At 42.8% G+C, this 17,456-nt stretch overlaps 1 protein-coding gene across 1 annotated transcript in view; it reads right to left on the bottom strand.

Moving 5' to 3' along the window:
* Positions 1–17,456, bottom strand: part of RSF1 (remodeling and spacing factor 1) — an 801,570-nt gene that overhangs the window by 198,932 nt on the left and 585,182 nt on the right. The window contains exon 6 of the mRNA XM_044073343.1: positions 15,641–15,854. Within this exon, the coding sequence (XP_043929278.1) occupies positions 15,641–15,854 (214 nt within the window). The remainder of the gene's footprint in view (positions 1–15,640; positions 15,855–17,456) is intronic.

Below are 17,456 nucleotides of genomic sequence, written 5' to 3'. Positions count from 1 at the left end.
CTCTGTTCATACCTTCACAAAGCATTATCATTTGCCTCACTTCTCCAAATCCAGGGCAGGCTTTGCCACTGCAGTTCTGCAGGGCCTTATAGACGCTCCTAATGCTATTTAGTTCCATCCTCCCATCCATTGCTTTGGGATTCTACCCAAATGTAATGAATACAACAGTGAAGCACGAAGAACATAGTACAGTTGTGTAAACTTACCATAAATGTAGATGTTCGAGTGTATTCACTGTTGCAGTCTGGGTTACCCACCCGCCATCTCCCCTTTTCTATAACTTCTCTTTCCTTCACTATATTCTAAAGCTTTTGTGGTGTATTTGCTTTTAGATGAAGGTAAGGTTTATGTTGCTAAAAGTGCATTTACATATGCTGCTGTTTAATTATATTATTTATACATATATATATATATATATATATATATATATATATATATATATATATATATATATATATATATATATATCTATATATATTTTGCTCCCCATTTGGGGGGCACCTGACATCTGAGGCAAGAAAAACTGAATAAAATGGCGTCGGACGCATATTTTATACTCCTGACGACCTGACGTCATGGAAGAGGAGACAGCAACTGACGCAGGACCCAAGACTTTGTTATTCAGGCCGACTGAGGGCAACCTGCCAGCAGATTACCCAAATGTAATGACTGCAACAGTCAATACACTCGAACATCTACATTTATGGTAAGTGTACACAACTGCACATTTTATGTCTTAATCAAGAGTTGTCCTGAAAGGCAAAGGTATTTGAAGGCTGTCAGAGCATTCTGTACAGCTAAAGTACAGTTTTGTACCGACCATAAATGTAGATGTTCGAGTGTTCACACTGCTGCAGTCATTACACTTGGGTTATCCTGCCGTCAGGCGGTCCTGCAGTCGGCCAGAGTTCCAAGGTCTTGGTCCGGCGTCGGTTGCTGTCGCTTCTTCCCTGACGTCAGTAAGATAAGATGCATCCGACGCCATTTTCTTCAGTTTTTCTTGCCCCAGATGTCAGGTGCCCCAAAGTAGATAGGCAATACATATTGCTAATAACAAGTATACTTATAAAATAAAAACAATACCTTCAGTTACAAGCAAATACACCACATAGGTTTTATAGGATAGAAAGGTATAGATAAGTCCAGCTATTTCAGAGTGGATGGAGGGAGGGTAACCTGGACTGCAGCAGTGTGAACACTCGAACATCTACATTTATGGTAGGTACAAAACGGTACTATGTTCATCGTGTTACACTGCTGCAGTCATTACACTTGGGTAGAATCCCAAAGCTAAGGTTGGGTGGCTGGTCTGTAAAGAGTTAGGATTGGCTATGAGGCCCTGCAGAACTGCAGTGGCAAATCCTGCTCTGGATTTAGAGTAAAGAGGCAGGTGGTAATGCTTGGTAAAGGTGTGCACTGAACTCCAAGCTGAAGCCTCCAAAATTTCCTTCGTAGGTACTCCTCTGAGAAAGGCTGTTGAAGTGGCTGTAGCCCTGGTGGAATGTGGCCGAATGTTATTTGGGACTGATTTTCCATGCTGTGTGTAGCAGTAACGAATACAGTGTCCTATCCATTTGGATACAGTCTGCTTTGAGATAGCCTTGCCCTGTGATCCTGCAGCATATGCTAAAACTGTTGCTCAGTTTTCCTGAAAACTTTTGTTTTGTCCAAGTAGAAGCGTAGCTGCCTGTGCATGTCCAAAGAATGCAGAAGTTTCTCCCCTTTATTCTGGGGGTTTGGATAAAAAGTTGGCAAATGGATGGTTTGGTTAACAGCCACACTAGATACCACCTTTGGCATAAAGGTAGGGTTTTGTCCTTAAAGAAACCCTGTCCTGATGAAAAATTATAAAAGGTTCCACTGCCATTAATGCCTGTAGCTCTGAGACTCTTCGTGCTGAAGTTACTGCCAGGAGCAGAGCTGTTTCCATGATAAAAATTTTAGATCGGCTGTATTGGCTGGCTCAAAAGGTGGCAGGGTCAGTTTTTCCAAAACGAAATTGAGGTCCCAAGTTGGTGTTGGTGCTCTCCGGGGCGGTAATATGTTTTTAGCTCGTCTGAGGTACTGCTTTAGCAAGGGATGAGAGAATAAAGGAGGATCCGTGTTGTAATGTGCTAAAATGGCAGAGGTGTGGATCTTAATTGATGAGAAGGATAGGCCTCTGTCCAGCATCTCAGTTAAGTATTGTAAAATCTTAGGAATGTTTGGAACAAGAGGGTCAAGGCTTTGAGCCTGGTTCCAGGCGCAGAATCTCTTCCATTTTTCTGAGTAAGCTTTCCTGGTGCTAGGCCTCCTGGCCTCCAAAATGACATCCATAACCGCTTTAGAGAAAGGTGCTGCCTGTTTGACTAATGAATCTGCCATGCAGCCAGGTTTAGGGTTTTGATCTGACCATGCAGAATCTGATTGTTTTGTTGAGTCAGAAGGTGTGGAATGTGAGGCAAAATCCATGGAGGGCCTTGAGCTAAGTTCCTTAAGATAGGGTACCATGCTGGCGTGGCCAGTCTGGAACAATCAGGATCATCTGTGGTTTCTCTTGTCTGGCTTTTCGGAGTACCTTTGAAAGGAGAGGCAGTGGCGGGGAAGGCATAAACTTTTAGGTTTTTCCAGCTGAACAAAAGAGCATCCACTTTCCATGCTTGTTTGTGATACGTCCTTGTGCAGAATTTTTGTAGTTGGCAATTCAGTGGGGAGGCAAAAAGATCTGTCTGGGCATCCCCATTTTTGCGTTACCATGCTGAAGATTTGTGGATTCAATTTCCATTCGTGAGGGTCCATGATATTTCTGCTTAGATTGTCTGCCAGAGTATTTTTCTTTCTTGGCAGGAATTGTGCTTGCAGGGGAACTTGATACGTTAGAGCTGTGTTCCACAAGGTCATGGCTTGCCTGCATAGGGGATAAGAATGAGTGCCCCCTTGCTTGTTTATGTACCACATTACTGTGGTGTTGTCTGTCTTTAGTAACAGTTGTCCTGGATGCAGAAGGTCCTTGAAAGCTGTTAGGGCATTTTGAACAGCCAACATCTCTTTTTGATTGATGTGAAGATGCATCTGGTCTGTGGTCCACTTGCCCTGAATGCATTTTCCTGCCATGTGTGCTCCCCAGGAGTAATCCGAAGCATCTGTTGTTAGAGTTTGCCTGGCTGTGGGTTGGGTAAAAGGCTGACCCTTGTTTAGGTGACATGCCTGTGCCCACCATCGAAACTCCTGTTGTAGACAGGGAATCATTGGAATTACTGCTTCTAAACTGTGAGAGTGTTGCGTCCAAACACTTTTTAGGTACCACTGTAATTTCCTCATATGCAGTCTGGCATATGGTATTAGTAGTATGCAGGATGCCATGAATCCTAGGGCCTGCAGAATTTTTCTTGCAGTGGGATGGGAGGTTTTTGCCAGTAATTGAAAATACTGAGTTAGTTGAACTTGTTTGTCTGGCGTGAGGTAAGCCATCTGGGCCGTTGCATTTAAGCTGGCACCCAGGAATATAATCTGTTGTGAAGGCACTAGTTTTGACTTCTTTTCGTTTACTGTGTACCCTAGAGAAGTTAGCAACCTTTTCACAAATGCCAGATGCTGTAGAAGAATGTCCTTGGTCTCTGCTTGAATGAGGCAGTCGTCCAGATATGGATATATTTGAATTCCTTTTTGTCTGCAAAAAGCAATTACTGGTGCCAGGCACTTTGTGAAGACCCTGGGCGCAGTAGATAAGCCAAAGGGCAGTGCAGAGGATTGATAGTGCATTGTACCAGCTTTGAATCTGAGGTATCTTCTGCAATGTTGTCTGATAGGGACACGCGGGTATGCCTCTTTGAGGTTCAGAGTAACAAGCCAAGCCTTCTTGCCCAGCATGGGTAGAAGCTGCTGTAATGTCAACATTTTGAATTTCGGAATATCCAGGTAAGTATTTAGAATTGAAAGGTCCAGTATGGGCCTCCAGGCTCTGTCCTTTCTGGGGACCAGGAAGAGTCTTGAGTAAAATCCTTGTCCTTGTTCTTGTTGTGGTACTTTCTGAATAGCTCTCATGTCCATGGAGCTGAAATTGTTTTTGTGCCTCTGCCCACTGATTTTGTGGCAGGTCTGGCATTCTTTTTAGCTTTGGTAAAATATGAAAGTGGAACCTGTAACCTTGAGACACAATATTCAGAACCCATTTTTCTTGGGTGATTGTTTGCCAGTTTTGAGAAAAAAGTGCTAGCTTTCCCCCAAGGGGGCTTCCAAAAGGGACGTGCGTGGCGTACGAAGGGGAAAGTCATTGTGACGGTTTCCTGTAAGGATGAGACTTGTCCTCTCCTCCTTTTGGGGTTGAGGTGCTCCACTATCATTGTCTGTTTGAGGCTTGGGGTTGAGATCTGCCTCTTGGGCATCTGTATCTGCCTCTCTGTGGCCTGTCTGACACTGGAAAGGACCAATTTTTTGTTGGCCAATTTCTGCTAAATCAAAGTGGCTGTACCTGTAAGAAATCCATGACTGTTTGCATAGATTTAGCTTTATCCTCCATTTTCTTTAACACTTCTTCTGCCTTAACACCAAACAAGGTATCATGCTGTAAAGGAGCATCCAATAATTTTGCCTTAACATGATCAGGTAAACTCTGTTCTTTTAACCAAGAATGCCTTCGAATCACAGAACCTACAACTGCGGCTCTACAAGAGGCCGCTAAAGAATGAAAACCACATTGCAGAGTATGTTTTCCCACCTGTTCAACTGCATGCAATAAATCCTGCATTTCTTTACAATCAGGAGCTTCTGAGCTTTCAAGCATTTTCTGTTTTAACTGAGCCATTAAATATTGTTGGTATTTAAGCATGTGAAACTGGCAATTTAAAGCTCTTACTGCTAAAGTTGCAGAAGTGTATACTTTCTTCCCCCATCTATCCAAAGTTCTGGAATCTCTGTCAGAGGGTACTGGATTTTTTTGCAATGGAAGCCTTAACCCCTTTTGGACCCTGGAAAATAGTTTCTGGATCAGCCGAAGGGTTTTTATAAAGAAACTTGAGTCAGGGACTCTGTAGTACCTATCTGGCTTGGCTGGTGCAGAGGGCAAGGAATCGGGAGATAAGTTGGATTCAGAGAACACATCATCCACAATATCTAGCACAGGCGGAATAGTCAGGGGCCTGTGCTGAGGCAATAAAAGGAAATCCCTGTGCCTTTTCTTGGATTCTGAGTAATCCTGACTTTCCCAAAGGAAATGCTCCCTCATGGTATGTAAAGTTTCCCCAAAAGAATAATCCTCAGGAGGAGAGGCTGAAGGGATAGATTCCTCAGCATCAGAGTCGTCATGGGGGGTAGAGAGTATCCCTGGTCTGAAGAGGAATCAGAGGAAATGGAAACCTGATCAGAGGAATCATAGTCTGTATCCTGCCTAGGCCTTTTCTCAGGAGGGGGATGGGAACCCCTGATTAGAGTAATGAGGTCTTCGGCCATTTTAAGCATCTGTTTCTTAGGCATGGAGGACTATCCAGGAGAATGCTGTACTTGTTTCTTTGTCTTTAATGGTACCTTTGTCTTGGCCGTTGTTTTAATGGTAAGTTGTGAAGGTCTGAAAACACCCTCAGAAGCCGATGCCTGCTCAGCGGCTCCGGACCCAACTGAGGGATTAGTTTCCGTAGGCCCAATACCTTGAGTTTCCAGAGGCCTAGATGTCTCCACGTGGGAGTCGGAGGCGGCCTGTGGCTCTGAGGTAGTGGGCGTCAGGGGCTGCAAAAGCGCCTCACTGAGAACTGGCGACTGGCCTAGAAGAGGTTTCGTCATCGGTTTTGGACCTCCGATGCCTGTCTTTATCCTTGTCTTTGCGTTTTTTCGGTATTGAGCTCGTCGACTGATCCGACGGCATGGTATAATTGAACCTTCGGCCAAAGTAGTGCAAAGCAAAATCAAAACATCTTTTTATAGTGCGTTTGTTGAATTTAACACAAAACCGACAACTAGTGACGTCGTGATCAGGGCCCAGGCATGGAATACAGTAAGAGTGGAACTCCTTATGAGGTATTTGCTTTCCACAAGAAATACAATTATTAACTTTTTCTGACATCGGTCTGAGGCAAGAAAAAGGTTTCCCCAATGGGGTACTTAGCTTTATTGAAGACTTCGGATCTGAAATTCGACTTCGAAAATCTCAGGAGTCGGCAGACCAGCACTTGCGAACTGCTTCTGTTTCGGGCACCGCGCGGCAAGAACGACTGAAGAAAATGGCGTCGGATGCATCTTATATACCCCTGGCGCACTGACGTCAGGGAAGAAACGACAGCAACCGACGCCGGACCAAGACTTTGGAACTCTGGCCGACTGTGGGACCGCCTGATGGCAGGATAACCCAAGTGTGATGACTGCAGCAGTGTAACACGATGAACATCCATTTGTTAAACACAATACAATTTCATAATGAAAACAGACTTAGGATGAGCAATATTAAATTTCCCTGCCTTTGAAACCCACATTCATTCAAAATGAATCTGGCCAGTGGCAGATTATGTGCATTTTTGGGCTGCTTTCAAACCATGGGCCCCCTGCATGAATTTTTAGAACCATGCATAAATGCACATATTTTTTGACTCACCTTCTTGTCTGTCTTAAATCATATTCCATGTTTAATACAGAACCACTTGTTAGTGTGTGTTTTAAATTTGTAGTTTTGAACATTTTTCCAGTAAGCAGTAAAACAAAAGATATGAGCCAATAAAAAAAACTACCCATTTCAGAACATTTCAACCATAAAAGGCCTCTGAAACTGTTGTCATTAAAATCCACCAGTATCAGTCAATATGCACAAACTCTACAGAAGTAAAAGTTGTTCAATGTGGAATTGTTCAAAGGAAACTAATGAAGACGTTGCTGACAAACAAGTTTGCATTTCAGTGCTTCATCTACAAATGCAGTGCCTGTTGCCATTGAAGAATAAATTGTCTAGGTTACATAAAAAAAATGGTGTGCTGGTGAGATATGTGTAATAGGGAATGTCTAGCAAACAGACAACAGCTTCATAGTTACTAGGCATCACATCCAGAGGAGGACACACAGCAGTGCGGCACTCCTCCCCTAATATTGCATAGGAATGTCACTAACCAATATACCTCATGAGGGGGCAAAACCCACAGCCTTCTGCTCCAAAGGCAAACATGTTATCTGTTGCACCACTGACACTGAATGTAACAACTACGAATGCCTGCAATCCTCACTGATTTACAAAAACAAACAAATGGAAATAATTAGATTAAATGAGACCTGTCAGGAGTTTTAAGGCACCTGCTTGCCAATAATTAAGGTTCAGGGTTTTACTTTAACAAAGTCACTTAACTAGACAGTCCCCTAATTGATTCATCACACACACACACACACACACACACACACACACACACACACACACACACACACACACACGCACACACACACACACACACCTGCTCTGTTAGCTTACTGCACATCTCCCTTCCAATTGCACTCACTGAAATGGCTACTGAGGTGGCCCTGTTTGCTCTCTGCATATAGGATGCTCTTATGCCCTAAATCTTCCATGGTTTCATGCTTGGTCCTAAATCTCACATGGTTTCTTACTTGACTGCTCAGATTTCCTAAATTAAAATCTCCTGCAGTTTCTAAACACGAAATGTTAGGACACTGTCCTAATGCTAAGGTTTCTGGGGCTTGCTGTGTTTTACAGAAGTCTTTCACAAGTTCCTAAAGCCCTGATGTTTATGGAAGCCTTACAGGAGTCTCCTGCAAGGTCATACAGCCCTGATGTTTACAGAATTCTCCCACAAGGTGATTAGGCTTATTTAAGGAAGATCTTTTTTAGACATGGGCCTCCCCTAAACAACATGGGCCCTAGGCAGCTGCCTATGTTGTCTAGCACTTCATCTGGCTCTGGTGGCACCCATGTTACCTTTAAGGTAAACCTAGATAATTGGACTGTCAAGCCTCATTCTCCTCCAGTATTTCTTGCACTGTCTTTCTTGATACTGGATGGCACATTTTCATAAGGTTTACTGGCCAGGCTTGCAATGGTCTGTAGATTAACTACCTAGCACTTGCTTACAAAACTATTTTTTCATAAATCTGCAACACAATATATTTTACATTTTTTGTACCTTGTATCATTTATGAGATACTGGAAATCATATGGTATGTTTTCAATGGATTATTTTAGAAAAAAATTCTCAAGAAGTAAACACATTCTTGGCTTAGAAGACTTAAAGAAGCAAGGGATTAACTAGCCTCCGACTGTTAAGGACTGCATGAGTTAACGATCCTTTAATGTGACTTCACAGGTTACTCAGTTCTGGTTGTCTGCCTAATCAGGAAAAAAAACACACAGTGAACAGTCTAAAAGCTTTGAAGTCCCACTTCTACAATGTAAGCCAGGTTTATTTGCCCTGGAAAGAATAGCAGTTTCAAAATCGACTGAGTGACTAACTGCATGACTTGTGTCGCAGCTACAAAGTCCGGATTATATCACTTCTACTACTTTTCAAATATGCTTACTTTATTAAGAACCCTGATGTTAAAGTTGCCATTTTAAATGCTGGGTCCATGACAAAACAGGGATAAAGTCCTATGACGTGCTCAACTAGGGACCAACCAGCAACCAAGAAGCTAGAGAAGCCAATGAGGAAAAGTGATAAAAGAATGGTGAATACACACTCGCTCATCACGAGAAAGGCAGTAGTCCATCCTACTACGAAGCCAGCACCTACTGACTGGAAAGACAGAGGTATATGGCATACAAGGCTGGAGTGTGAGCCTGGCTATGCCAAGTTATGTCCATGTGATCGCCTTAAAGAGGCATGTGCAACAATATGCATGTCCAAAGTGGAAGGCAAAACTGGTCCTAGAGGCTAGGAACATGCAACTCTGCAACTAGGGGAAGGATTAAGACAAGAAGAAAATTGGATGACAGCCTCCCTCAACAGGTTCTCGCCCATGAAAAACAAATGGGACATTTGAGCCACAGCAAAGCTGATGACTTGACAGGCAAGGGGGAGGACAACAAGTCACCACTTTAATACCCTTAGTTTTCATTTAGTAAAGTCTTAAGATTCAGCTGAATAGGATGATGAAAGTTGCCATTTTTATTAGGACCTTGTTTCTGCTTTTGCTACATGAATGGGACATTAAGATAAGCTTAAGATACAGAATACAGGGCTGTACTGAATTTACACAACCTTCTATTAATTTCATTTAACTTCAGATTGACTGGCAAGTTCATTTTTCAATGGCTTTTTAGGGTAACATTTAAATCAGTCAGCACTAAAGATGACTTGCATGGCAGTATAAAAACAAATTTAGAGAAACAGAGAAGGAAGCAATAAACTGCTTGAGGAATAGGAAGAATGAGGACATTGTAAACAAGTCTACAACATATACAACCATTTTACATATGTTGCTGCTTGTTTTTATTTTTATTTATTTTTTTAACATTTGTTTACCAGGAAAGTCTGACTTAGAACAAAGCCAATTTTTAGCAGAGGTCCAAGGAGAAACGCTCCAGACGCATGTCTTTGTAACATGGTAGGAAACTGGAGCACCCGGTTAACCCACACAAATGCAGGGAGGACATGCAGACTCTGCACAAAAGGCCCTACAGACGAGAATCGAACCGGAGAACCTCTTGCTGTGAGGAGACAGTGCTACCTTTGCAACACTATGCCATCTGTTGTTTCCTCTTGTTTGAGGCTATAAGCTACTGGGGCAGATTACTGTGTTAGTGTTCTACAAGGAAGAAAATAACAGCTGAGAGGAGCATCCTGTGCTATTATTACTGCAGGACAGGAAAAAAATGTTAGCTGTGTAGTACTTCAGTTATAATACGTGTGTGAAGAAAACGGTGAATTGAGTACAGCATGACTGACAGATACAGTAGGATGTTTAGGATAATTATGACAGAGAGAGAGGTGCAGAAATGTATTAATAATTGTGCCATGCTAGGATGCTGTCATACTTTGGAAGTGCTTCGTGTAGAAACTGGATGGATGGATGGAGGCAACTTAGGAACGGATGTAAGAAGTCAGGTCAAGATTAAGCAAGGAGTGGGACTAAAGAAATAAGAAAAGTTAACTTGCTATCTAAATGTGAGGGTTAGGCAATATTACTTATGTCAAGCTAGGAGAAAATTAAATGGGGCTAAGCAACAGGTGGGCAGGTGAACAGTAAGCCCTTCAAGGTGCTTGCAGAAGGCTAACAAAGAACAAGTAATAGGCAATGCAACTTGCACTAGTGCATGTACTGTTTCTCAAATACTGATCAACTTGACAAGCCACATCACCAAAAAACTTCAAACTTTGCCTGAGGTTATGCAACCTTGAGGAATGTTACATTAACTACGGTTTTGTAGATAATAAAGGCTCCTTTGCAAGGGTGGGTTTAGGATTTACCAGTCAACATCACTAGGGCCTAAGAAATAAGCTTATAAAAATGTTTTCACCTAAACAATCTGTTAAATCGATCACAAGTCAATGGGCCATACCCACAACCCTTGCACTAGTATCATATTATGCTATTGGCCAGTCACATATTTAGAGTGTAAAGCAGAAAAGAACTCCAGGAGAAAACTCTCCAAAGTCAGGGCCCCAGCGGACAAGAAAATCCAGGGTAGCAACATAAGGTTCATAGGTAGGTACTAGGCTATCGGTCCAAGGGCCTACGCAAGCCTAGCCAACAAGGTTCCCTGGCTTACACCACCCAAGAAAGTTATTTCCCTGTGCCACTGACGAGCAGAGACACAGAAGTGATCCCCCGGGTGTATTTCCTATTTCCCATCCAATCATCAAGATTTTTCTTGAAGAGTGCTAATGAAGAACTTTGCTTGACATAGATGGGTAGCCTGTTCCAGAGTATGGGAAGTCTCTGGGATAGGAATCGATCCCCCCAGCATGTCCTGTTTATTGTGGTGACAAGATAGCATGTAGCTCGGAGGGATTGGGATTTCTTTAGGTGTAGCATGTCCAACAGCTCTGGGTTTGACATAGCTTTATATGCTAGGCAGAGATCACCTCTGAGTAGGTGATATGCTACAGAGTAAAGCTGGAGTTTTTTGAGGCGGTCAGTGTAGGGCATTTGTTTGAGTCCAGTAATCCTCTTTGTGAGGTACTTCTGTGGCCTTTCCAGCTGCTGCAGATGTCTTGTGAGGTACATTCCAAAAGGGGCGTTGTACTCTACAATGGGTCTAATGAGTGATGAGTAGAGGGTAACGATGACCTTTTTTTCTGGATGAGAACCCTTTTATGATGAGGTGTGCCACGTAGAAGGACTTCCTGACTACTGTGGCGATGTGACTATCAAAGGAGAGACTACTGTCCACCTGGGTCCCAAGGTCTCTCATCACGCATTCGGTGTGAAGTAGATTGCTGCCTATGTGGTAATTCATGGGTACAGAGTTTTTACCAAAGGGGATGACACTGCACTTTTTGGCATTGAGCTTGAGGCCATGGCTCTGACATCAGGCATCTGTCTCAGAGAGGCCCTTCTGTAGGATGTTGACATCATTTGGGGACTTGACTATGGCTCCTAGTTTGCAGTCATCTGCGAACTTCGCTAGCCAGAGGCCTTCTGTGTTAGCCTGTACTTCAGAGAAGTAAATACCAAACAGGAGCGGTCCCAGGATGGAACCCTGTGGTACTCCACTCGTCACTGGTTTGAGGTCAGATTTGGAGTCTGCAACTTTTACAGTATGGGTTCCGTCAGCGAGCCAGTGGGCAACCCATCTTGTGACGTAAGGATTTATGCCTAGTTTATTGAGTTTAGCTATAATTCCAGAATGGGGGATGGTGTCGAAAGCCTTGGCGAGGTCAAGATAGGCTGTGTGAACCACTTTACCCTCATCTACGGCTTTGATGACTGCCTCAAAGAAGTCGATCAAGTACAGGAGGCATGATCTGCCTTTCACAAACCCGAACTGGGTGGGATCCAGAGTTTGGAGGTTACCAATGTCTTTGTTTATGAGTTCCATGATGATACATTCCATGGCTTTGCAGACCAGGCTCGTCAGGCTAATAGGTCTATAGTTCCTGGGATCAGTGGTGGCTCCCTCTTTGTGGAGTGGGATAACTGTTGCTGTGCGCCATTTAGTGGGCACAAAGCCTGATGCGAGGCTATTATTGAACATGGTGCTTAATTGGGGAGCCAGTTCATTCTGAAGTTTGTGTAAAACGCAGCCTGGGATGTTGTCTGGTCTCATGGATGCTGTGTTTTTGGCTTTAGAGAGTACAGCTTTCACCTGCGTAGTTGTGATTACAGGGATTCTGCATTCGTCCTGTATAGATATGGGCCCTTTAAGGGGTGGGGGGTGGGGGTAAAGTTAGCACTGAACCCATCTGCCAGGATGTTGGCAATATCAGTTGGTTCTGTAATTTTCATGCCTTTGTGCTGCAACTCAGAGCAGATCTGGGTGTTGCCATTGAGATTCTTGACATAGCTATAGAATGTTTTGTGGTTGTCCTTGGAATTAGTGACAATTTTATTTTCGTATCCAGCTTTGGAGGATCTTATAAGGGATCTCAGCTTCTTACTGAGGCTGACCAGGGAGCTCCTCCACTCATGGGATTTTACTCTCTTTTTGCAACAGTTTCTTCCTTCTGTTGTACAGTTTGTTTATGGCAGGGGACCACAGATTGGCTTCCTTTTTTTGGAGGACAGTGTCTTGGTTCTGTCTGGGATAGCATGATCCATGCACTCATATAAGTGCTTATAGAGTGCATTTGTATAGGATTCAGCAGTTGTAACTGTATTGTCCATCTGCATGGGTGTCATGAAGTTCACTACTTCTGTCTTAAGAAGCATGAAGTTGGCTTTGGAGAAATTTCTTACTGTGGTTTCCTTAATGGGGGGTGGGGGTGGGATGTGGATATCAAGGGTGATTAGCTTATGGTCGGATCAAACCAACGAGGAGCTGACTTCAGGTGTGGAACACCGGTCACTCACGTTGGTAATGACTAGGTCTAGGATATTGTTGCCCCTGGTGGGGGTGTGGATAAGTTGATCTAGGGCATTGGAGTTTATGAATTCCAGAAAGCGTTGCGCTAAGGAGTTAGTACATGAGTAGTTTTCCCAGTTAATGGTGGGGTAGTTGAAGTCGCCCATTGTTAGGGTGTTTGGTTGAACCATAATATTTTCCAGTACAGCAAGAAAAGAGGAGTGGGAATCTTTGGGCATGGTGGGGGATCTGTAGCAAGCTACAATTTGGATTGCAGTTTTGCCAAGAGTTAGTTGCACTTGGATAACCTCGGATGCATTATGCTGAGCAACTAGCCTGGAGGTGTGGATATGTTTAATGACTATGGACACACCCCCACCTTTGGTGTTTCGGTCCAGGTTAGATGGCCGAAAAGTGTGGTATGAGTTATAGCCTGGTAGTGCAGGGGTGCTCTCTGGAGCCTTGAACCAGGTCTCAGTCACTGCACAGATATCGATGTTCTCCATTTTAAGGAGTGCCTCAAGTGAGTGCATTTTGAAATTTAGACTTTTAGCATTGAGTAGCATTACCCTCCGTTTTTGCTTGCCTGTTTCTGTTATGGTGGTGAATTTGTTACTTGAACCCTGCCTAAAAAAAAGGCACTATAGGGGCAGCAAGAGCCTTAGCCAGTATCCGGAATCCTAGGGGCAACAGGTGCAGGCCATCTGTGGCAAACATCGTGGTCTGTTGACCATGTCATCCCAAGCAGACAGATACTGGATCCCCTTTGAATGACACCAGAAGCTTAGCCAATTGTTGAAATCAATCATTTTGTCCTTGTACTGCGGTATCATTCTGGGCGATGGCAGAATGCTACTCGGGGCTAGGATCATACCTGCCTGGGCTACAAGATCGCAGAGCTCTTCCATGTCTCTTTTCATGTAGTCCAGGGAGGTATGCCTCAGGTCATTCACACCAACATGGACAATGACAGACTCATATTTGTACTTGTTGTGGAGTGACCTGAGTGCGTGGGTTATGTGGTGGATCTTGGCACCCGACAGGCAGCTGACAGTAACCTTCTCCTTGTTTAGCCCGGTGAGTGTGATATCAGTGTGCCTGACTATAGAGTCACCTATGACTAGTGTGTTGGGTATGTTGTTTTGCCTTATTAGCTGTGTTTGAGTGGCACACTGAATCTGTGGGCTATGTGTCATTTGGGTTGTGTTGGGGGATGGAGGTTTCTTGTGTTTCTGCTTTGGAGGTCTCTGTTGCTTAGGCAGATTATTACTGAGAGCCTCCGCAAATGTTTTTGAGTTTCTATGTGTGGATTTTGGTGGTGTAGCCGTAGTGAGACTATGTGATGAGTGTGGTGTGGTGCAAATGTTTACCTTCTCCTCATGACTGTTAGGTTCAGTCTTGGTTGGTGAGAGCTTTACCTCCAGTTTGGCTAGATAAGTGCATCTCTCACAGGTTGTAGTGTTGGGTGGTAGGAGGAGAGGGTTGTCTGTGTACATGAGGCAATTTCTACATTGCCTCAAGATGCCCAGATTCATCAGATAGACAGGGGAGAACACTGGAAGCTGACCCTTGGACATGCCTGAATAAAAAACTATTTTCCTCTAGATAAGTGAGGAAAGTGAGTACAAGGGCTGTTTTTCTCAACGCCAGTGAGAAAAGTAAGTACAAAAACTGTTTTCGTTTAGGTAATGAGGAAGATTGAGTGCTATAGTAATTAGTAGCTTATTTACTGCTTACAAGTTCTGAACAAGTGCTGAGTATGAATAAGCAAATTTAAGTGCTAAAACAAAGAATCTGTATCTGCACTAGACGAGTTACAGGACAGAAACAAGTGCAAATGCAGGCTTTCAAATCAGAAAGTTCAGAGAGATGGAAGATTGCCCAAACGGCCAATAATTACAAATTCTGGGCCAGAACCACTCTATGTGGTAGACAGGTTACTTAATGCTTACCTCTCCCCCACTGATAAGCTAGAAGGCTTCCCTCCAACACAGAAAGGCTTGGGGGGCTCAGAAGCTTACAAACAGTCCTGGATACAGCAAATCTGTATCTGGAACACTAGTTACAGGAAAGGTAGGAAACAGGCTTAGTTTTTATTTTTTTTTTTTTTAAACTGTTAAGCCACAGCCCTGCACAAAATGTATCCATGAGTGGAAGGAACCAAATGTACTTGGGAAACTTATGAATTATATTTTAAAAATTACTCCTCTAAACAAAACAAACATAACAAAAAGGTTCTGACTTGTTTATGATGTAATTTATGGCTTGTTTTCATGCTGGCCTAATTTTCATTTGTTCTTCGCTTTACTTAAGTCTATGAATACTGCTAAATGGTATAATAAAGCTGATTTATGGAAATAAAGTTATGACTCAGTACTACTAAACGGTCAGGTGACTGAATATATTACAAACATATCTAACACTGTATACCAAAATCTTTACATTTTGAATTGCAGGCACTAGCCACAGTGTCAATAGGATGAAAAGCAAGCAGCAGGTAAACATTTAACAGTCAGAAAACAGCCACCCTCCAGACAGACAGACAGGGCTTGAGAACTGAATAGAGCTATGCAAGCAGAAACGATTAGTGTGTTCCAAGTGTTACTCTCTCAAGAGCACCCAGTCAAAGTAAGACTTGTAGTTTTATATGAGTGACATGAAAGCTACCAATTATCACAGACAAAAAGAAAATAAAGTGCATTTCTAGCAAGAGACACCCTGACTCTTGCATACCTTTCACTGATCTTGAATTCATCTTCACTCTCATCATCATCGAAGCTGCTGTCACTATCTAGGTCATTTAGTCGCCTCCTCTTTTTGCGGCATGCAGCAGCTCTTTGAGGCCGCCGGCTTTCTTGTCTTTCTTCACCTTCTTGTTGTAAGATAGCAGACATGTCTTTTCCACGATGCCCTATGATGTTAGACATATCTTTGCCTTTGCCACCACCTATATATGTAAAAAAGAAAGAAAAGCACTAAAAACGTATACTTAAGAACATTACAATAAAGTCGGTTAGCAGGCCAGCTTAGTTAAGAAAACACAAGTCTGCCATAAAAAGGCATCTAATACTTCATAATAAAAAGAATGATGCTGTGCTGAATACAGTAATGATGTAGCATACATAACAGAATTTAAAATTACACAATACTAGCTGCAAATTGTCAATGTTTGTGGGGAGAGGCAAGCCCTAAAAAAGTACTCCCTACGCCATTACCACCAATACACATCAATGACATGGTTACATAACCTCGTTGGGGGGGGGGGGTGGTTATGAACCCAAAACCTGAGTATGGCAGTTGTCTTTGAAATCTAATTATTGATTTGGAATAACACTGTGTGTGGGAAAGTGGGGGTCATGCCCACTACATAAACACTTGTACTGAAATAATACAGATTACACAAACACAATAAGTACAAAAAGGAGAGAACAATAGGGACACAATAAACTTTTAAAAACAAACTAAATACAAGTTGAAACAGAAAGTCTACATAAACAGAATGCAATCAGAATAAAAGTACAACTATGTACTAACAAGCTAGTGACCAGGCTGTGCGCAAAAAGCAAGGCTAGTATGGATAGTAGTACTAGTAGATGTTTAGATGAAGTTATGTGATGTGGCATGAGACATTTGCAATAGGCTTGTTAACATAGGAAGGCTTTCAACTGGGGTTCTAAATTTGGTGCAAGTGAAGAGGTATTTTAAGGTGGGTGGGAGCCCTTATCAGAGTTTGGGAACTACATGACAAACTGTGGTTAGTATGATGAAGTTCTGCAGAAAGTACAGTTGTGTACACTTACCATAAATGTAGATGCTCGAGTGTATTCACTGTTGCAGTCATCACATTTGGGTTATCTACTTGCAGTAGCCCTCAGTCGGCCTAATTATCAAAGTCTTGGGTCCTGCGTTGGTTGCTGTCTCATCTTCTGTGACGTCAGGTAGGCAGGGGTACAAAGCATGCAGCCGACGCCGTTACATCAGTTTTTCTTGCCCCAGATGTCAGGTGCCCCCCTTAAGGGGAAGCAATTATATGTATATATATATATATATATATATATATATATATATATATATATATATATATATTATATATATATATTACATATATATATTACACATATATATATATACACAGATCCATAGGTCTTTACATCCATCTCAGAGCATTTCAGACAAGACAGGCTACAAGAGTTCCAATGAAATGAACAAATCGGTCAGCAAAACTCTTTGCAGGGCAGCAACAGTGAGCTCAAAAAGGGACTACACATACAACACACTAGTCCTCTGTGAAAGTTTTCAGAACTGGGGTTACCTCACAGAACCACAGCTTCCCAACAGCAGTCCAAAGCTGGAGTAAGAACTGTGGAAGAATGGCCAGCAGACAACTTTTTGAGTTATTTAGTCATCAGTGGTGAACAAGAGACTGAGAGGTGTATAAAGGTCACCCCCCCCCCCCCCCAAGTAGCAAGGAGACCTCTTTCTCTCCTGGAGATGGATAATCCTAGAACAGGAAGGGAAGGAAAAACAGAATCATAAAGACTCTCTCCTC

The sequence above is a fragment of the Protopterus annectens genome, chromosome 5.part1 (assembly GCF_019279795.1).
Source record: "Protopterus annectens isolate FY-2018-M chromosome 5.part1, PAN1.0, whole genome shotgun sequence".
Lineage (NCBI taxonomy): Eukaryota > Metazoa > Chordata > Ceratodontiformes > Protopteridae > Protopterus > Protopterus annectens.
The sequence above is the reverse complement of the archived record's forward strand: the minus strand, read 5'-3'. Positions and strand labels throughout refer to the sequence as shown.